Source organism: Arachis ipaensis, chromosome B5 (assembly GCF_059453495.1).
Source record: "Arachis ipaensis isolate K30076 ecotype BB chromosome B5, ASM5945349v1, whole genome shotgun sequence".
Taxonomy (NCBI): Eukaryota; Viridiplantae; Streptophyta; class Magnoliopsida; order Fabales; family Fabaceae; genus Arachis; species Arachis ipaensis.
The window spans coordinates 13815464-13836074 of NC_142440.1; the positions used below are offsets into that span (position 1 = coordinate 13815464).

Consider the following 20611-nt stretch of genomic DNA (forward strand, 5'->3'; position numbering starts at 1 on the left):
GGGTGCTAAAAAAGATTCATCCCACAAAAAGGTGTATAAAAAAATCACTTAAGAGAAAAATTTTTATCTATCTTTTGTTCCCTAGGAAATTTTGTACCAAAGTCCACCGCATCCAACATGGATATCTAACAATCAAGCCGACAACAAAATCTATATCAAATTCTGTAGCTTTACATGAATTATTTGCGAAGGAGGGAGAGAGCAAGGTTAAAAGTTAAAAAGGCAAAAAGAGAATTAGCTGGGCTAGGCTTTTACTCCCTACTCAGTCTCTGAGCTGCGCTGCAAAATCAATCAGCATAAAATGGGGACCGCAACTTTGGTTGGGATGGTTAGAGTAGAGAAACTAATATAGAGTGTGGAGGGAGGTTAAGGGTTGGGATTCCAAGATACACAAGACAAGACCTACCTCTGTGGTCGTAAACACTATATACTACCAATATTTACATTAGAAACATAACCTAATATCACATACATGACACCAGGCATAAAGTTGTTGTAATGAGATACATGGAATCAAGGGCACGCATTTCAAAGTGAAATCTTCAAAAAATTAACTCCTGCTTATGTAATTCACATCACTGTACATTTATCTTTGGCTTTTCCATCTGCTTTGGGTGTTGTAGATCCAGAAGACGATGGATGCCTCCCCGTGTTTCTTGCCACCTGTGAATAACATTTAGTAGAAAGTTTGCAAAAGCTTCCATTTTTAAATTTCAATTATATAGAGAGCTGGTCATCAAATCAATGCATGTTCCTATTAACCATCCGGACATTTGTCATCGATTTAAGATCTCCATTGAAATTCATAATGATCAATCAACCCAATTGCACGTACGAGGTACGAAGGCAACAGATACCAGGGATGTATATATCCAAATCATTTCAGATAATGATCGGTTGACAATAATACCATAAATTAATCGCAGAAATAATTGCAAAATAATATTTACCTGTGGACCTGTGATCAGTCTGGAGCCACCAGTGACTGATGATTGTTGAGTATTATGACGTGGAGGCTGCTGCTCAAACTCCTGTTGTTGCAAGGCTATTGCTAATTGCAGATCAGAACTGTCACACAATTACAGGTAAGATCAAAATTAACCATATCATATTGAATAATTTTAATTGAAATTACAACTGGATTTAAAAAGGAAAGGGGAAGGGAGAGCAATTTAAAAGTATGGTGCAAATGGTAAGTTCAGAAAATTACTTGATATCCAAGCCCGCCTGTGCAGCACTATCTATACTGGCAAGATAGTCCTGAAATATGAGCAGTTGTCTTTATATCAATGGGAATTCGGTTCACAAGATTAGATTTTATATCTTTTATAATTCATACCATTGAATAGCTTCATATATAAGATTAATTTTGATACTGATGGTATAAAAAAAATTTACACTATCATCCAATGATATTTCCACTATTGTGAGAAAACTGAGATAGTAGATTGTTAGACTCGTTTGATGATGTGATAAATATATAATTCAAATATTTGCCTAAACTATTTTTGAACAAATAGTGTATACAATTAATTCATAATATTTACTTTTATCAATTCAACCATTGAAGGATAACTATTTATAATCTTGATCATTTACGTCAACACTTATTTTAAAAAGATAAGTACATCAATAAGAATGTCAACAAGAAGTTCTTATTTCAAATTTATGTTAATGCATATAGAAAATGTGTTGAACTATTCGGTTAACTTAAATGTTATAGACATGATCTATAAGAGGAGCTTTCAATCCAAAAATGATTTTTACAAAAAAAAAAAAGAGACCAAAAAAAAAAACTTCCGATACAGAAAAGTTATTCAACAGTGTAGAATGATTTTTTGATATATCTCCTCTACATATGAAAAATAACTTTTGAAATAATATACATACAGCAGTGCTGGTCATGACATTACTCTCATCCCAAGTGTTATTTTCATGGCTTTCTACCTTGAATTCCTTAAAGTTGCTGGTCATAAATATGGTATCACCATTGACCTGAAAAAAAAGTACAACACCATCTTAATTACCGTAATTTAATAATGACCTTACTGTTACTTGTTCATAATAGTGAAGAAAAAGCAAGAAATACATCCTCAACATCAGACATCAGTTCATCACAATAGAAAAGGAACTATACGTAAGAAGACATATAAAGTCATTCCAATTGAATAATACACATCCAAGACAACAGCACCTATATGACTTGGACTGATCTTTCAGTACCAAGAAGTTCAGAATACATATGAACACAATACACAGTTCTCATCAATATCAGCATAGAATGAAGGGGGAAAAATCATTAAAAAATTATACAGTAACCTGGGTGAGTAAAGATCATTCATTAATAAATAGTGTTTTACCTCGTTCAATTTTTCCCACACCAGATCAGGTTGATTTATGTAACCTTGGTCTGTAGCTAGAAGATACAGCTCACCTTCAAACTGTGAATATTAGTGAAAACTTCAGGACTGTAAAGTAAGACTAAGCAAGAAAGAGAATCAACAATTCCCACCACCCCTTATCAATGATGGGTGTGCTACTTTAAGTCAGGAAAAGGAAAACAAGCCTTTTTACTGACCTTAAACATGGTGCTGAAATGATTGTTTCGGAAAAAAACACATAATTCCCGTTCTTTGAGACCATCTTGTAAACAGAAAAGGCTGCAAAAGCATTTATTATAATTTATCATCTGTAAATTCTAAAAAGAAAAAGTCCTCAATAATCAATGAGGAGAAAAATATGGATTACATTATTTAAACCAACAAGAGGGGGTCATCATACCCATAAAATGTCAATTGGCTGGCAGTATTCCTCATGAAACTCTTGATCAGTTCTCCTGATCATTAAAGGGGTATAAATTAAGGGGGGAAAAAAGAAAAGAAAAAACTCTTACTAAAGATAATAATACAAATTATCTTAAAGTGATATTCTGATTAAAAAAAAACCTTGTTGTGGAGTAATTTCATCCTTAGCTCTTACATCAGGCGCAAGCAACGTGCTTTTGTCAGCCTGTTCCGCAAGAACCACCTCACCTTCATATACAGGTTCATGATCCTCAAAATTTCCAGTTCTTGTATCCAATACACATTCCTCTCCTTCATATATGGGTTCACTCCCATCAACACTTGAAGTCAATACTTCAGAAGCATCAGTTTGATTATATCTGACACTAGACGAATCTGTATCCATATGGTTAGAGGATACATATGATAATCCTGTTGCATCAGGTTCTTGAGATTCATCTGCAACTTCATGACCCATAGTCTTAAAAGTGGATTCGTCATGAACTTCTACACCCCCTCCGGAATACTTTTCAGAAGAAATAACAGCTGCATTCTCATTTTGAACCAACACATCAACACTGTTCTTCTCAATCACATCATTCTGGGCAAAAGACTCTTTAGCTCCCGCTGAAGCTGACTGATGAAGTTCATTAATGGTATCTGGCTTTAAAGATGAGTTAGCTGTTTCTACCTGAGTTGACATAGAAGATGTTTGTTCATTTCTGTCCTTGCCAGCAGCAGAGAAACCATCAGATATGGAAGGTTCTAGCTCATGGAAGTTGCTGTTTACAGCACCAGTGCTCTTTTCTAACTTATCTCCACAATCCAAAACTATATTCTCATCCATACTGACAGAAATTGGTTCTTCATTTATATGACCTACAACAGGATCGCTTGTTGAAACTTTAGAATCAGCCTCAGACAGCTTCAAAGCTCTTAACAATTCTGCCTCTTCTTCAATGTCGCCTTTTCTTGGTAACTGATCAGAAACAGAATTGGGAGGATCGTCAAAAGATCTGGTTTTTGATAAACTGGGAGAAGGAACTCCAAGAGCAGCAGTTGTTGCAGCAACAAAATCGACACCATCTTCTTCTGGATTAGTTTTATGTTGAACTTCCATGTTTAATGTTTCAAGAGAAACAAGTTCTCCCATAAGAGCATTATAGGATTTCAATCCTATTGCATTTGCAGTATCAGAATCCTGGTCAACAAGCACATCAAGATTTACAAGGGAAAAAGAAAGGTCGTAATAGTAAGAAATAAACCTTGCATGCTTAATGAGACACAAAAAGCCAACATTTTGATAAGTATTAAGATGCAAATTCAAGAAAGAACATCCACATTTTAACATTTACCATAAACAACTCTTGATCATGGTCGAATACCCCAAAGCCATATGAATCCCCTACTAGAATCCCATACTTCTGATGTGGAACTCATGTCTCATACTTTCCTAACAACTAGCCAACAATGATGAGGGCTAGATCAATTTAAGATATGGCACAAAAATGCCACACCATAGTAGTTTCAACTTTTAGGGAACTATGTCATTTTGCAATCTGATATATAAACCCTACTTCAAAAATGCTTACCAATGTAAATATTCACTTCCATGTCACTAATTGATGGTGTTAATAAAAAGATTTCATAGATGCATTTAAACCAAAAAGCACAACAATATCATCATGGTGGAATGAGTATGAAGGTTTGAAGGTGAACAAAATACCTGAGGATCAACTATCCAGCCATGATACAGAGGGATGTCCAGCAGATCAAATATGGCACACTCTGGGGTGAACTCAAAATCATCTATTCTGCAATTAATATGCAATCTTTTGTTAGAACTATTAATTTATTATGAATGCAACACAATTGCCAATGAGAAAACCATAGCCAACCTCCTAAATTTTATATTCACATCAATGCCCGTAGCAAGCCTAGGGAGCAAATCAATTGCATCAGCGATGTTTTGTTGTTGGTTTTCGACATACCCTGCGTCTTTGTTCTATAAGATAACAATTTAAAAAGTTGTCAACTCAGGTTACAAAGAGTAGAGCCAAAAATAAAAAACATTGTCAACTCAAGTTACAAGAACATAGCCAATTCCACCAAAAATAAACGAAAGAAGCTCTTACATTCACATTACTATTGGAATCAATTAATCGCTCTGCAACCAATGACAACAATTTCTCCTGTGAGACTTCAGAAATATCTGGACTCAAATTTATGTTGTTTCTTAGCAGAAGAACATTACCTGCAGTAATAAAATATAAAACAATAAGCAATAAATATGATATCTTCAAACAAGAAATGTAACGTAAATATAGCAAGTAGCCCCCTCTAAACTGCAAAGCATTGTGCATGGTGTTTGCAATATCATCTAAGAGAGATTCAGATTATTGCAAATCTTAGTGTCTCCAGGAAGCACCGTAGTACAAACAAAAGGATAAATATATAAGGCAAAGGGTAACATGAAGAGAATAGACTTCAACTTTTGTACAATGACATGACAACTACAAGGCTACACATAAAGGGGTCAGAGAACATATCTTACATCAGGGATAAGCTTTTAATCATTTATAATTATTTTATTTTCTTCAATTTCACTTGTGGTAGTTATAAGTGTCTGTAACCTGAAAGAGAAGAATTTCGATGGAAGATTTCTGAAGATAATAAGGAAATTGGTCAAATGGAAAGTTCAAAATGGCAATTCTGTTAAGATACATGGGCAGAGCAAGCAGTTAAGGCATAGTGTATCAAAGATTCGAGAATAGTTTCAAAGACAGTATTTCTTGCTAAACTAACATAGTATTTCTCTAATAATAAAAATATGGAAAAGGAGATTAGCCCAAATAATATATTTCGTTTCTAGACCATGGTCTTTGCTGTACTCTCAATCTAATATTTATGGAACAGAACATGTACATTAATGCAGCAACAAGGGAAGAACGAAGATAAAACGTGAAAGGCTAGAGACCTAAGGGGTACATATTATGAACCAACTCTGCTAATCATTGCTTGCGCAGCTAGGCAGCACATACTTATATCTCTAGCCAGTTATATAAACACAAAGGGCATCTTGACGGTAAATCCCAAATGGCTGGAGTTATTTCCTAATTTGCCATAACATAATTGATATTATGGTAAAGAACCATCAATGTTAATAACAGAATCCAAAATTACGAAGTTGATGCATGAAGCAACGAAATATGAGACTGGTCCTTGAATGATAATGTCAATGATTATGGAATAAGATAAAGACAATAAAGAAACAACATAATTGAGCTGATCCCTGTGCCGATTAAAATAAGAGGAATTAAATTTCTTAAGAAATAAGGAAGTGGAAACCCTAAGAGAGAGGGGAGGGGGGACTGACAGATAGCGAGGAGAGGGCAGGGGCCATTGTCATTTTGGAGGATGATTGGCGTTGTGCGTCCAAGAAACTGGATCGTCTTTGTTCTGTGTGTGCACTCTTTCACTTGCTCCTGCTGCGGCTGAGGGTGCGGCGGAGGCGGCGGCGGCTGTTGTTGGTCCTGCTGATCGGTGTGTTGGTCGGTAGGGACAGAAGGGGAAGAAGGGGAAGAAGGCGATGACGATGCCATTTGATTTGATACGATGCGATGCGATGCGAAGGGAAGAGAACAAGTGAAAGTCTGCGAATACGAATAAGAACGAGGATGTATGGCCTTTTTGCTATTATGTTATGTTATTGTGTATCCACAAAGAAACAAAACCAGAAAGAGGAAGTAAGTAAACGGAAAATTACGCCAATTGCGCATTTGTGATGACAAAATATATATACACATAATATAAAGCTTCTCTCTCCGTGCTCGACGTGATTGTCAATGTTTTCCCCGTTTATTTTTTTGCCAAGCCTTGTTTTCCCGTTTCTTTCCTCTAATTCTCTTCATTTTATCCATTTATAATTTATTTACAGGAGACCAATTTAGTCTCTTGAATTAAAATTAGTATGAGTAAATATTTAATCAAAATATCGTATGTTTTACAAATTAATTCGAAACATATTTTACTAATTATAACTTGTAGAAGTAGAACACATATTGCGAGATAAATAGAAAAATAAATATTGCGGAAAAAACAATTTTTCTTTTTTGGTATACAAAAAATATATATTTTGTAAATGAGATTTTGTGTCTTAACTCTTAAGTACCGTGTGGGTTGCTACAAGTCTTTTTTTTTTTTTCTTGGGGTCATGGGTTGCTACAACTTTCATTCTCATTACAAGTTATTGGGCTACTGGGCTTATCGTGTCGCGGATCATTCCTATGTACTATTGGGCTGTATGTCGTAAACAAAGAAAATATGCTTGAATGGTGATTAGGCCTGCCCAAGTTAGAAGTAAGGATGTATATCGGGGGAAGAGAGGGAAGAAGAACACGTGTGTTGTGGTGGCAAAGAAACGTGTTTAGTTGATGCGGAGACAGCACTACCACCGAATCAATCCAAAACCATATTTACGATGCGTATCACTATCAGTAGCCTACCACGAGTTGAAGCAACAGTTAGCATTGCCCCTAAAGTCTCACAAATTAAACCACACTACACGCATCTTGATACAGTTCCAATTTCAAGTTTCCTACTTTACGTTTCCAAGAGCAATGGGAATAGGAAAAGCATAAGCTAAAAAGAGAAGAGAAGAGAAGAGAAAAGAAAAAGCTAAATCGCAGTCGCAGCCATAGACAAAGCCCTACCTACCTACCTCTACCTACTTCTAGTGACTCGTTGGTCCAAGACCAAGAGTGTATACTAAAGTAGTAGTAGTGTATCGTTTCTCATTTGCGTATTTTTTGGAGTCCAAGAAGATTGGTGCCAGTTAGGTAGGGGGAACATGGGTACTCTAACTGCCACAGTTCCTGTGCTCCCTTCCAAGCTTTCCCCTTCTATTTCACCCCATCGGATCTCGATTTTTCCTCACAGGAGGAGATTCAGCAAGAACAACCAAGCTCTTGTGCCAGTATGTCTCTTCCTTCCTTCCTTCTTTTTATCTTTTAATATTTCTGGAATTATCAAGTTGTTGTTTTGTTGTTGTGGATTGTGATGGATGGAATGATGATTGATTATCAGGTTGCAAGGTTGTTCGGGCCAGCGATCTTCGAGGCTTCGAAGCTCAAGGTATTGTTCTTGGGAGTGGAGGAAGATAAACATCCGGGGAACCTTCCAAGGACATATACCCTAACCCACAGCGATGTCACTGCCAAACTCACTCTCGCTATCTCTCAGACCATCAATAATTCCCAGGTACTTCTCCTTCCATCGTAAATTTATCCACGAATCCATTCATTATTTAGTAGTCTTGAATTCTGGGATTGGAAATGGGATGCCATATATGTATGAACATAAATAGATATAGGCAGAAATTTTGCCACATATAGTATAGTATTGCATATTTATTGATTCCATGAAAATCCTTAATTACCCTAAATAGGTGTTTCTTTGTTGGGAAGATTTTACCCTGTTTGCTTATTATGTTCCATCACTCGACCAAAAAAAAAAAAAAAAGCAAGGAATTTTGAAACCAGGTAGAAGAATAGTACTAATATATTAGAAGCTGAATCTTCTGATTTGTTGAGTATTAAAGTGGTTGTAAGAAGTCAGTTATAAGGGAAATAAGCATGTGTGGAAATTGGATTGGATTGCAGCTGCAGGGGTGGTACAACAAATTGCAAAGGGATGAAGTGGTGGCACAGTGGAAGAAGGTGAAGGGAAAGATGTCCCTCCACGTTCACTGCCACATTAGTGGAGGTCATTTTCTCTTGGATATGTTTGCTAGGCTAAGATACTTCATCTTCTGCAAAGAGCTTCCAGTGGTAAGCAACTCAAAAATAATAATTGTTTACTAGCATAAATATCATTGTAATTTCTAATTTGGGTAGACACGGCACTCATTCACTCTTGGATTGGGTGTATGTTTGAGTCTACACCCAAAATAGGATGGCTTGTTGGCAAATAATACCTAAATTGCCTACTAGTTACTAGTCAATCAAATATCACATCTGAATTTGGTAATTGCAATATGTTGTTGCGTGTGGGAAATAGGTGTTGAAGGCATTTGTTCACGGGGATGGCAATTTATTCAACAGCTACCCGGAGCTACAAGACGCTTTGGTTTGGGTATATTTCCATTCAAACATTCCGGAGTTCAACAAGGTGCAGTGTTGGGGTCCACTGAAGGAGGCATCCGCACCATCAATTGGGTCCCCTTCCAAGGGGGAGGAGGACCACCACCGTCAAGATGAGGGGGTGGCAATACCACAGCCATGCCAACAAGACTGTGAGTGTTGCTTTCCACCTTTGACGCTCAGCTCAATCCCGTGGCCTCAAGAGGTTCCCAATCTCGGTCACCAATATCAACCTTATGATTATCGTGCTGAGAATGGGACCCAACAATCCCACAACTTGTAATATACAAAAACTTAAGTCATATTCGTGGGGATTGATGGTTGCTAATTATTCATCTATCTTTCCCCTCTATACTTGTTTAGGAAAAGAATTAAAAAGATTAAACCCACTTGGATTAATGTACAAAGCCAAAATTTATTTATGATTTTTTATGTTACTTTCTTTTCTTTTTCTTTTTACAATTGTGGATGGATGGAATTTGTGTCATAAAGGTTCATGTATGTATAATATGAATTATTATTTATTATTGATGCGTGATTTAGTAGGGATTATGTTATCGACTTTTATATGTATGTATAGCAGTGGTTGTTAGTATCTTAATTTACCATATTCCAATTACCAGTTGGTTTTCAACTTTTCATATATTTGTTATTTTATCGTTTGTTCGGTTTCTTCTTGCATTATGAGTTCTGGCCGAGGCTTACAAGAGAACGAGACATTATCAGGTTTGGACGTTTGGTATTGGTATTGTCTGGCTCTGCTCTTCTATTGGGCTCCTGGAGACGATTTTCAAGTTTTTTCTATATATATATATACAAAGTTTGTTCGTTGCATTCGGTTTGTGGTGCCTAGGAAAATTGCCGACAGAGCCAATAGCACAGTACAACTGCGTGCTAAATTCAACCTAAAAGAAAAAACTTGTGGTAAGACCAAAATTAAAAAGGACACGCACAAAATCTGATTCCATTCCTTTTATCTGATACTTGCATTCCTCTATAGCTCCTTTTGTAAACAGAAAAATCAAGAAGAAAATAATACAATGATCTCAAGTTTTAGTGAAGAATGACAATAAAGTTTATCCTATAACTTATTAAAAAACAATTAGCTCAATTGATTAGAAAAACAAATTGAAGTTCAAATAAAGCAGGTAATTTTAGGGTTATGTGTGGCATGTAGTGTATATATAATCCAATAAAGAGAAGAGTGCAAGGACAGAATACACATGATAAATGCATCTCATTTACGAATCAATATTCAGACACATATTAGGTGTGTTATGTGTGGTCCGCTGGGTCTAATGTCCATATACAGTGATTGGATCGCATTAAGTGGCGTGTTGGACCACAACATTTAAAAGTCGGGCTCATGCCAGTTCCTTCCAGAACTTGCCTTCACTAACTAGCTAAGATCTTTTTCTGAGTCTACGATATAATGTCTATTCTCACAAAAAAAAAAGATATAATGTCTATCTTCAAAGAACAAACAAAATTAAAGAGAGTTCAAATAATTTTTTTCCAACATATAAGAATAAGATATAATATCTACCTTCAGCACTTGCACTATAGCATCATTTTTTTTTTCAATTCTATTAATTATAAGACAAGAGATCAAAATAATGACTATTTCATCAAGGGTCAAGAAAAATCGGCCCCCAGTTTGTTTTGTAAGCATACCCGAATTCTTCCTAGATACCATGATTCATATTATTATTAGGCAACTACTCCAATGAAGATGCTAAAAACATCTTCTCATAATGATCTTTGTTTAAAAAGTGTGACTAATTTGTTTAGCAACATTTTAAATAAAAGTAACACTTTTACTTTAAATAAAAATCAAGCCTTACAACTTATCATCCAATGGTCAAAATAAAATATCTTCACATGATGACAATCATGAAATCTTCATTGGAGTAGCAACCTTATTATTATTATATATATACAAAGGCAGTTAGTTTCATTACATGGCAAAGATAGCTGCAAGACAGGGAAAAGCAAACTCAAGCACCATCATAGATTAGAATAAAACATAACCATAGAAGGAGAAACAAAATTGGTTATACCTCCCTTAACATGTACAAATAAATCTAAGGTGCTCGAGACTTGGCATCGATGGCATGGATTTTCCACCACTAGCAATCTTGTTGCAACTTCATAGCTCCCTGAAGAGCTTCCCCAGTTGGTAGATAAAACCATGGTGATGACTCGGTATTTTAGCAAAAATTTCCACCATGCTGTTCCCACTGAAATTTCTTTCGGCACAGTAATCCAGAGTATGAATCAAGTCAGAAATATGAGTGGAGTCACCTAATAATTGTTCTCCCAAAAGATAATGCTCCAATTTCACTCTCAGTATTCTGCATCAATAGCCACAAAAATATATCAATCTAGTAGAACAACGAAGTTAATCAGAAGGCTATTGTCACTTCAAGATCAATCTCTATGCATAACCCATTTCATAGCAGTAGCAATAAACATGAGACTAATGAACGTTCCATTAGCCATTTCCACCAAGAATGCAGAGCAATTTGAAATCCTAATCTAGAAATAAAATAAAATTCCATAAGAGCGAGAAAAAGAAGGAAACCGAATCATGCTGCAGCCTGCAGCTGTTATGGTTAATTTGATGTATCACCATATTGACTTTTTGAGGGAATAATGATGAGAACATGACACCATACAAACTAACCAAGCATGAAGGAGCTTGAATCTTCAAGCAAATGGTCAATCAAGCAAATAAGAGAAGCATTGTTCTATATCTTTCAATGAATGATTTACCTGTGATTTTAAGGAAGGGAATACGTTCCAAAACCTAAGTGTTTCATCTCCAGCACCAGTGACAATAGTCTGTAACAGTACGTCAAAGTCATCACAACCAAAAAATTTGTGCATTTAAGAAAATAGAAATTCATTTTCGTAGTAAGCTACAAGCTACTCATTACGTAGAGAGAGCAATAGGTGCAAAGACAACTGAAATACCTGCCCATCTGGAGAGATGGCAAGATACAGAACTCTATAAGTATGGCCTGTAAGAGTTGCGAGCTGAATAACAAGGACCAAACAAAAAAGGCAAAATATGTTTGAATTAGTTTTCTTTTGTTAGAAAGAAATGAAGATAATTCTGTTATATCATAGCAGGTTCTTGTACCTTAGACATGGTGGGGTATCTCCAAACTATTATCTGGTTCTGGGAGTAGCCATGTGTGCTTACCAGTTCATTAACATTCTTAGACCAGGCAAGATTGCAAACCTGACATATGTAAAGTCAAACATTATTATGTTTGTTACAGAAAAGAATAAAAGAAAGGGAGGGGTAAGAATCGTCTTTATCCTTCGCTTGGTATATGAAAGTTGATGCTATGAATGTCACCATGTTACACAATTGATGATCGAGCCCTCTATTAACATTTCATTGATGATTAATCATTCAGTCTTCAATTCTATTGATGATTAATTAATTTCACTTTCCATAGAGTTGGGTTTGATTTGGTAACTTGTGATCCATTCATAGTTTGAGTTTCCAGAAATACCCTTCAACATGAGACATGTATTTTTCATAGTACTTCCACCCAATAATCAGCCATGCAGTAGATGAAAAAAATTTAAAACGAAGTCAACTAGATATTATGAAAGTGATTCTGGACAAGTACTTGACCTGACTTCCAGTGTCCATACAGCTTAAGTGTGAGTTTGTGGTTGTATTCCAGAAACGAATACATCGATCTGCAGTTCCTCCTCCAGATGCAAGGAGTCCGTGAACATGAGGAGACCACGCTATTGCTTTAACAGCTGCCGTGTGTTCACAGTACTTCAGGACGGGTTGAGTTGAGTGTTGATTCCAAACAAGCAACTGCAAACATATAAAGGAAATTACTAGTGTACCAGTGCATGAAAATCAAAGGAGTAACACAGAGCTAGAAAGTTGATGAAGCTTGCAAGTACATACTCTGTTATCATTTCCTCCAGATGCTAACTCACGGTTATCATAAGACCACTTCAGTCCACAAACCTTTGAAACCCCAAAAAAGGGGGGAGAACAAAAAAAAGAAGTCAGGCTGAATTCCATATACAATAGGTAGTCGATTGGTTTGAAAATGAAAACAGGACTCACCTCTGACTTGTGCCCGGACAGTTTACTGACAAAATCATCTTGTGCACGTATATCTCTTTGATAAATATTTTTATCCTTGCCACCAGAAGATAAAAGAGATGAACTCCAGGCCAAGGCCCCAACTCGTAAACGATGACCTTCCATAGTTCTTATCATCTTGCATTGAGATGCATCCCAAATCTACATGGAGAATAATTAGAGCCATTGGTCAATTCATGAGTGGTTAGCAACATTAAAAACACACATTTGCATAACGGAATGCAGAGAACAGAATAAGGCTCAGGTAAGCATGCTAGTTTTAAGAGTGGGTTCTCCTCTACAATATTTAGTTTTAATTGCACTAGGTATTAATAATGACCAAGTTACAAAATCTTATTGCATGAATAGCAGCATCGGCTATATGTACAATCATTTACCATTGTATCATACTTTTTAATGACAAATACATCATTTTTATTCAATTCTTCTTAACTCAGCCAAAACTGTTGGATGCTTACGGTTTTGTACTCGTTTTCTTTTTAAAGCTAAGATTACAGAATTAAGCTCCTTTACAAGGCTTAGTTCATCTATAGATGTCTGACAGCTCTTCCATGGTTTCTGATCCCCTCTAGCAAGCTCATATTATTTTACTTAAATTTCTTTTTTCAATGATCAAAACAAAATACACCATAAATATCATTGACGTCTAGCAATGCTGTCTGGTTTTTGCCATTTTTCTTTCTTCCTCGCATTAGGAGTGCTTAACAAAATTCATTTCAAACAAAATAGATTTTAAGAAAGTTCAAAGCAATAACAAAAAGAGACTCTTCACAAAAATGATACCCTTAATAATTAATGACGATATTTTGTCGCGTTATATTAAAGTACAAGAAAATAACTGATACCTTATAACTGTAATTGTGGTGCGGAAAGTCCGTATCCCACAGCTCACAGCTATACTATTTGCAACGGGAGCCAACATTCATCATGCATTACAGTACTAAATACACTCTGTTTTTATATTAGATGCTCTTTGCAAAATTTTATCACATGTTATCTATAACCTAAATAGAAATTTGAGCCACTAATTGCCAAGGGGATAAGTAAGAAACTCAGATAACCTTTCCACACAAATAACTTGCCCTCAAATTGCTTCGAATATCCATAAGACACAGGAAGCCTAGGTTGAAGGAAAAAGAACGTATAACTGTGATTGTAGTTGATGCAATTTTGTTACCTGAACTTGACCACTATTAGTTCCAACAGCAAGGAGTGTACCGCGCTGAGCCCAACCAACAGAACAAACGCAATCATCATTCCCCAAGTCACACAATTTAGTTACCTGCAACATTATAAACACATGATGAAACAAAAAATGAAAACAACAACAACAAAAATTTCAACTTGCCATTAGAACACCAGCTAGATAAAAAGTAGATAAAGTTCTGAAGTTGAGCATCTCCCATGAGCCATATCATATCCAAAAGGTGAAATACTTATGACAATGGAAGATTTACATTTTAGAAAACAGAAAAAGTAAAAAGCTTTGAATAATGAGGTAGAAGTCAATTCACCTTGCTGCTACAAGCATTCCACAAATAAACGCAGTTACCAAGACCAACAGCCAAAACATTGAGCGAAGACCAATCCACGAGGTTCAAATAAAAATCATCTTGCAACGCAGGCGCATCCAGAACCTGCCACAACAAACACACACAAACCACCAGCATTAGCATTACAATTTTCAAGAATTCCCAAAACCCCCAAAAGTAATAATAAAAAACCGACCTTGTATGGTGAACGGGGAATTTTCCTGGGAGGCTTAACAGGGGTATGATTAACAGTGGAAACTACGTCGTCATTGTGGATGAAGGGGGAGAGAGAGTGCATGGACTGGCGAGTCTCCGTCTTGTAACGAAAAATGTTGTGGCTGGTCTTATCGGGCGTGAGCGGTGCATCGGGTCCGAATAGCGCCGTGCGGAGGAGGGAGGAGTAAGGGGTGGAGGTATTATCGGTGGCGGGAATGTCAAATAGGGAGAATTTGGAGGCGGATCTGTACGGTATGAACCTGTCGGAGCAGATTGTTCTCGAAGGGGACTTGTAGTGGTTCGAGTTTATCATTCGCTCCACGCGATGAGAGGAAAAAGAAGAAGAAGGAGAAGAAGAAGAAGATGGAGAAGGAGGAACAGTATTCGAATGGTCCATTGAGGAAGGGAAGATGGTGGAATCGAACCACTTCTTCTTCTTCCTCTTCCTTTTGGGGTTTGGGTTGTGAGCTGTTTCCTCTTCACAGTTTTCCCGGGAAAATCCAAGCAATATTGCGGGAAAATCTGTGAGCTTTATTGTGTTCCATTTTATAGTTCTAACTAATATTTTAATTAATTATTAAAAAATTAAATATATTTGACGTGCAACAAAGTGTGAAGCTAAACCCACCTAGCTAAGATTTAGCTGGAGAACGAAATTTAATCAATCCATCCACGATTTATTTACCACTCCAATCTAATATTATAATGTATTCTTTTGTGTAACAATAAAATAAATCAGTAATCATCTAACATTTTTTTTTTTAAATATTTATAATCTAATAAATACACTGTGTATTTGATTTTTTACTATGTCTACTTTTGATCAAAAGTGCCTTATATTGAGAAAATAGCTAGTTTAACTATAGCGCTATCATTAATGATTGATCCCCAAAAAAATTATCAAAGATTTTTATATTTTTTTAAATTTATAGTTAAAAAAGAAAAGGGGAATAGGTTAAGAAAGTTTAATTAACTAGATGTTATTTGTATTTGTTCCTCAATCTTAAGGGTCGTTGAACAACGTTTTTTCCATGATTTGGAAGGATTTGAATGCATCTCATGCCATTTATATTCCGTTAGAGGGTGGGGGGAACTTGCATTTAGGATATGCAAGTCAACAAATTTAAGCATCAAAGACAAATATAGATAAATATAGTTCCTTTTATTATACTTTAATAAATTTAAATTGATTTTCGAACTAAATAATACATTTATTAATCAAAATTCTTTGTGAGTCTGCTATACCTTGGTATTACTTCCAACTAAGTATATATCCACCTGGGTTCCAAATAAGCATAACTAGCAAATCATCAACACCACTTAAAAAATTTTAATTAAATTTCAATCTATGTTGGTTTTAAATAAGGCATTATATAGTTTAAAACTTTAAATTAATATATTTTCAAAAAGTTAATAATATAACTTGTTATATTTTGTATTATATTAAATTATTCAATATTTACCAACATTGAAATTAATGTGTAAATTAGTTGGGTCAAAAAATAATCATATATTACAAGAATATAGTCGAGTTAGTAGTCAGATTATTAATCTAAATAACTCGTCGATTTTCTTCAACCAAAATACTTTCGAGAATTTTCGAATGATTTTAGATTAGTTTCTACAAGTTTTATAGGTTAATTCTCAAGATAAATATCTTCATCTTTTTGTGATTGTTAACAAATCAAAATAAAACAAATTCAAATATATTGAAGATAAGGTCTCAAAAAAAGCTTTAAATATGAAAAAAATCCAATATTATCCATAAGTGAAACACAGATTCTAATCAAAGCAATTGTTACCACTATTCCTATTTACCCTTAAGTTGCTTAAAACTTTTTGATATGCTAATAAAAAATATTCAGAAGAAAATAATATAAGAGGAGTGTTAGGAGATCAACAAGTTTTGTGATTTGTAATCATTAATAAGTTATTATTAGTGTTTTTAATGGTATGAGATTTTATTTAATAGTGTGAAATTACTCTTTTTTTTACTAATTAAGTGTTAACTAAATTTTAATAAAAGTGCTGGTCTCTTAGATTTTGTCGTAATGCAATTCTGGTGGGATTAAGAAAATAATGTAACACAAGATGTATTGAGTATTGAATTGGACACTCTATATTATAATAAAGTGTTCTCTCTCTCATGGATTACATGATGAGCACACTCACTAATCAGTAATCATAATATACACTTTGCACACTTGCTAAGGTACTGATTCTTACATAATGAGAGGTCCAAGTCCAAATTAGAAACAACATAAAACAGAGCTCATCCAAGTTGCGCTCATGTCACGATAGAAACTAAGGAAGATTAGATTTTAAAGACCTGAAAACATTTAATTTAGCTATGTTAAAAAAAATAAGATTGGAGACTAATTTTAGAACCAACTCTCTAGTTTATAAAATACTCAAAAGCAAGTACTCTTCCTTCTCATCATTATACAAACCCAACCAAAAATCAATCCATCTTGGGGATGAAGTATCTTGGAAGGCAAAAGGTTTTAGGAAAAAAGTCTAAAATGAAAAATAGGCAGGGATGATTTAATTTTTAACTTTGAAGAAGTGTGGGGTGATAATACTGATATAATCTACGGACCTCAATCATTGTCTCTTAACCAAAATTTTCAATGGGTTTCACAGTTACTTCTGATCAATGGTTACTGGAATTCATCATTTATTAACGCCTCTTATGACTCAAAATATACTCGGCATTAAAAGAAATCGAAGCCTAAATAAATTAAAGAGTGGGTTTAATTCTGTAAATTCTGGTTATACAGTTGCATTCAAATTTTTTCACGCCCAAATAGAATTTCTTCTAGAAATTTTCACCCAAAAGATAATTTGAAAATCAATTTGGTTCATCAAAGTTCCGGCAAAAGTTAAACTCTTTATTTAAAAAGCTATCCATGAAGCCTTCCAATGAATCAACATCTCAAAACTAGAACTCCCAATTTCTAAGCTATATGTCCTAAATACAAGAATATCCTAAAATAAAGCCATGCACTGCTTAATTAATTGTCCACTGCCACCAAAGATTTGAAAATGAATTTATCTACTGTAGAATCGGACCTCTAGCAGTGGTGGAAGAGCACAACGTTATACCTTATTATTGAAAATTCAACCCCCGAAGGAAATCCACAATTACAACAGCCTTATGGAAGATTTGGCTTAGTCGCAGTTAACTGGTTTTTGAAAAGGAGATGCAGCTACAAAAAACTGTTGCAGTAGTGAGAAATCTCGTTGTTAAACTCTTCAATGTTCTCCTCCAAAAACGAACAGAGTCTCACCGTCTCTCTTCTTACATCCCTTATTTTAATGTTTCCTTTTTGAGAAAAACTCAAATCAGCCCTGACAATTACCTCGAAAGACAACGAGGTTCCTGACAAAAAAAAATTTCAACCCGGTCCCTGATAAAAAAAACCAACCTGGTCCCTGACAATTACTTCGAAAGGATAACGAGGTCTCTGTGTCAAAAAAAATCAATGTTATTTTTTTTAGCACAGGTCATTCCCAAAAAAAATTATCAGGGACCGGATTAGGCCTCGTTGTCCTTTCGAGATAATTGTCAGGGGTAGGATGGGATATTCACTCTTTCTTTTTTGATGTATTCTTTTGGCATTTACATTTTTTATTGTTGTTGTCTAAATTAGACCATTTATTTCTTTTTTTAGAAATTAATAAAAAAAGTTTGCCTTTAACACAAAATAAAAAATAGCCATCTATTTTGATTTTTAAGATATATAAGAATAACAAAAATATTATATAAATATAAAAAATTAATCATTAAATTAATCATTATGTATTAATAATATTATATATATAAATATAAATTTATTTTTTATGTGTATTTTATATTTTAATATATTTTATAACTTTTTTTTTTGTGTACACGAGAAAATAATCACAGGAGAACAGAGAACTGATATAATTAACAAGCCTTGATGTAAAATAGTGCATATGTATTTCTTTGAGAGGAAGATAAAGAAGTCACAAGTCGCAACAACTGCACTTTTTTGTTTCAGTAGTCTTACTTCCAGCATGTCACCCAATCACTTATGGAAAAGACGACATTGCTCACTGATTACGTCTGAGAAGGGCAAAGTAACAAAAAGCAGCTGTATCATGATAAAATTTGAAAATTATCAATCAAACATCTTATCTCATCTAAGAATTTTTAAATATGATCTTCACATAAAATCATCTAATAAACAAGGGAACCGATGCGCTTGTGGCGACAGATTCAGACTTATTTAGTCACATTACATACATTTATCTGAAATTGGCAGCGGAGGAGTAAGTGAGTCCATAGTTCCAATTAGAAGGAGCAACATTCCATGCAATAATAGTCTCTTTAGTAGTGTAAGAAGTAACCCTGAAAGACAGAGACTGCCCAGCCAGAGTCGCAAACGCTTGGTACGAAGCCCCCCAGTTGTGGCTCATCTTAATCCATCCCGTTCTGCTTCCTCTCACCCACATGCTCGCAATGTCTCCTCCGCCTCCCACGTTCATCACATACACCAATAGCCAGTATCCATTCCCTTGGAAACTAAATCGAAGCCCTCCCTTTCTTTGGCATGGCACTCTAATAGTTAACCAATAAGTTAAGAGAAATATTTTACGTGGTAAAAATTCATGTGCAGTTATATTCATGTAAAGTTAATAATTAAGTCGACAATTTGGTCAAATTTATCAAATCATAAGCTTATTATTATACCTGCGGTATAGAATGGGGACTATGCCGGCCTTCCACTGGGCAATTTTCATGAAGACCGGCTTGGACAGGTCAAAATGGGCTCGCGGAGGGTTGCACCAACCACCGTCATCGGAGGGCTCGGACCAATTTGGAGGGCAAAGATTGGTGGCGGTGACTGTTGTGAAGGCCACGTTGTTATAGCATGCACTTGATTGGTAGCACTTTATCTGGTAACATGTCCCGCACGCATACCCGTTGTTGAACAACATTGAGCTCAATGCTGCCGTGTCCGTCCCGTAACCGCTTTGAAACAAATTCCCGTACCCACATGCTCCTCCTTCGAAGCCATAGTGAAATTAATTAAGATAAGCAACGGTAATTAAGGAATAATTAATTAAGATAAGATATATACCCATGGTGGCAGAAGCTGTTTCATCACCGTAAAAGGTAGCATGTGCAAGAGCCCAGCTACTTGGTCGAAATGTTGCCATTGCTACTTTTGACTCCCCCATGAATGTTGCGAAGATGCATGTAAAAGCAATTAGAAAGCAGCCACGACATTGAAGAACGGAGGCCATGATTATAGGTTGGAATTGTGCCAGATATTACTGTTCCTTAGAAAAGGAATGCAATGCGACCATGGTCACGGACAAGTACATCAATTCCTTATATATATAAAGTTCCAAATTCTTTGGACACGTATGTAGTAACTAAGAACTTGCCTTCGTGATCTCCACGAACATGGTGCCTCTAATCTTCCGAAAGTCAACACCACAATATATTGTCGTTCTTCTATTGTTTCCCGCCGCCACAATATTGACCTTAGGAATTAATTGATATTTAGTAAGTGAACTATACGATTTTGTTAGCAAGGATGACTCTTCCAGAATTCATAGTTATATTAAAAAAAGAGGAATATATATTATATTACAACCTGATTTTCTTATGAGAAGATAACGTGCGGGCAGGTTCCGTTGGGTTGTTTGGTGTATTTCATCCACCGGGTAGAGATTAGAAAATTAATTCTCATTAGTCAATGTAATAATTCTTTTAAGGGTTGTTTGGCACAATTCTTATACAGGGGAAGGGGAATTTGG

At 35.4% G+C, this 20611-nt stretch overlaps 4 protein-coding genes across 5 annotated transcripts; 1 reads left to right on the forward strand and 3 right to left on the reverse strand.

Moving 5' to 3' along the window:
* Nucleotides 1-387: 387 nt before the first annotated feature.
* Nucleotides 388-6679, reverse strand: LOC107642979 (FAM63A-like protein (DUF544)). Its single transcript, XM_016346505.3, has 12 exons — nucleotides 6160-6679; nucleotides 4919-5037; nucleotides 4682-4788; nucleotides 4510-4597; nucleotides 2946-3984; nucleotides 2782-2836; nucleotides 2579-2660; nucleotides 2361-2441; nucleotides 1891-1995; nucleotides 1211-1260; nucleotides 951-1068; nucleotides 388-663 (listed from the first exon to the last, which is right to left on the reverse strand). The coding sequence occupies exons 1-12, from the start codon at nucleotides 6383-6385 to the stop codon at nucleotides 571-573; spliced, it is 2163 nt and encodes a 720-aa protein (XP_016201991.1). The 5' UTR covers nucleotides 6386-6679; the 3' UTR covers nucleotides 388-570.
* A 503-nt stretch (nucleotides 6680-7182) lies between these two features.
* LOC107642980 (protein STAY-GREEN, chloroplastic) lies at nucleotides 7183-9475 on the forward strand. Its single transcript, XM_016346506.3, has 4 exons — nucleotides 7183-7758; nucleotides 7869-8042; nucleotides 8444-8611; nucleotides 8841-9475. Exons 1-4 carry the CDS (start codon nucleotides 7633-7635, stop codon nucleotides 9204-9206), a joined length of 834 nt encoding a protein of 277 aa, XP_016201992.1. The 5' UTR covers nucleotides 7183-7632; the 3' UTR covers nucleotides 9207-9475.
* A 1353-nt stretch (nucleotides 9476-10828) lies between these two features.
* On the reverse strand, nucleotides 10829-15337 carry LOC107642981 (B-type cell cycle switch protein ccs52A). Its single transcript, XM_016346507.3, has 10 exons — nucleotides 14799-15337; nucleotides 14585-14707; nucleotides 14248-14352; nucleotides 13032-13211; nucleotides 12867-12929; nucleotides 12576-12770; nucleotides 12069-12170; nucleotides 11900-11962; nucleotides 11699-11767; nucleotides 10829-11277 (listed from the first exon to the last, which is right to left on the reverse strand). Exons 1-10 carry the CDS (start codon nucleotides 15213-15215, stop codon nucleotides 11224-11226), a joined length of 1371 nt encoding a protein of 456 aa, XP_016201993.1. The 5' UTR covers nucleotides 15216-15337; the 3' UTR covers nucleotides 10829-11223.
* A 3583-nt stretch (nucleotides 15338-18920) lies between these two features.
* LOC107642983 (expansin-A7-like) lies at nucleotides 18921-20587 on the reverse strand. 2 transcript variants are annotated; one of them, XM_088488609.1, is made up of 5 exons: nucleotides 20449-20587; nucleotides 20237-20335; nucleotides 19927-20122; nucleotides 19536-19851; nucleotides 18921-19403 (listed from the first exon to the last, which is right to left on the reverse strand). In XM_088488609.1, the coding sequence occupies exons 3-5, from the start codon at nucleotides 20090-20092 to the stop codon at nucleotides 19091-19093; spliced, it is 795 nt and encodes a 264-aa protein (XP_088344735.1). In that variant the 5' UTR covers nucleotides 20093-20122; nucleotides 20237-20335; nucleotides 20449-20587; the 3' UTR covers nucleotides 18921-19090. The 2 variants fall into 2 exon arrangements, with proteins under 2 accessions (XP_088344735.1, XP_020978738.1); XM_021123079.2 differs by lacking the exon at nucleotides 20449-20587 and having other exon boundaries at nucleotides 20237-20376.
* Between the last annotated feature and the right edge of the window lie 24 nt (nucleotides 20588-20611).

Coding starts and splice junctions, on each gene's coding strand:
- LOC107642979 (XM_016346505.3), bottom strand. CDS start 6,385: ATGGCATCGTCATCGCCTTCTTCCCCTTCTTCCCCTTCTGTCCCTACC. Junction 1,996..2,360: donor TGTGGGAAAAATTGAACGAG/GTAAAACACTAT, acceptor CTTTTTTTTCAG/GTCAATGGTGATACCATATT. Junction 664..950: donor GACTGATCACAGGTCCACAG/GTAAATATTATT, acceptor TGTTATTCACAG/GTGGCAAGAAACACGGGGAG.
- LOC107642981 (XM_016346507.3), bottom strand. CDS start 15,215: ATGGACCATTCGAATACTGTTCCTCCTTCTCCATCTTCTTCTTCTTCT. Junction 14,353..14,584: donor GGAATGCTTGTAGCAGCAAG/GTGAATTGACTT, acceptor ATAATGTTGCAG/GTAACTAAATTGTGTGACTT. Junction 11,278..11,698: donor TCCCTTCCTTAAAATCACAG/GTAAATCATTCA, acceptor CTATTGATGCAG/AATACTGAGAGTGAAATTGG.
- LOC107642983 (XM_088488609.1), bottom strand. CDS start 20,092: ATGGCCTCCGTTCTTCAATGTCGTGGCTGCTTTCTAATTGCTTTTACA. Junction 19,852..19,926: donor AACAGCTTCTGCCACCATGG/GTATATATCTTA, acceptor ATGGCTTCGAAG/GAGGAGCATGTGGGTACGGG. Junction 19,404..19,535: donor GTCCCCATTCTATACCGCAG/GTATAATAATAA, acceptor GTTAACTATTAG/AGTGCCATGCCAAAGAAAGG.
- LOC107642980 (XM_016346506.3), top strand. CDS start 7,633: ATGGGTACTCTAACTGCCACAGTTCCTGTGCTCCCTTCCAAGCTTTCC. Junction 7,759..7,868: donor ACAACCAAGCTCTTGTGCCA/GTATGTCTCTTC, acceptor ATTGATTATCAG/GTTGCAAGGTTGTTCGGGCC. Junction 8,612..8,840: donor TCTGCAAAGAGCTTCCAGTG/GTAAGCAACTCA, acceptor TGTGGGAAATAG/GTGTTGAAGGCATTTGTTCA.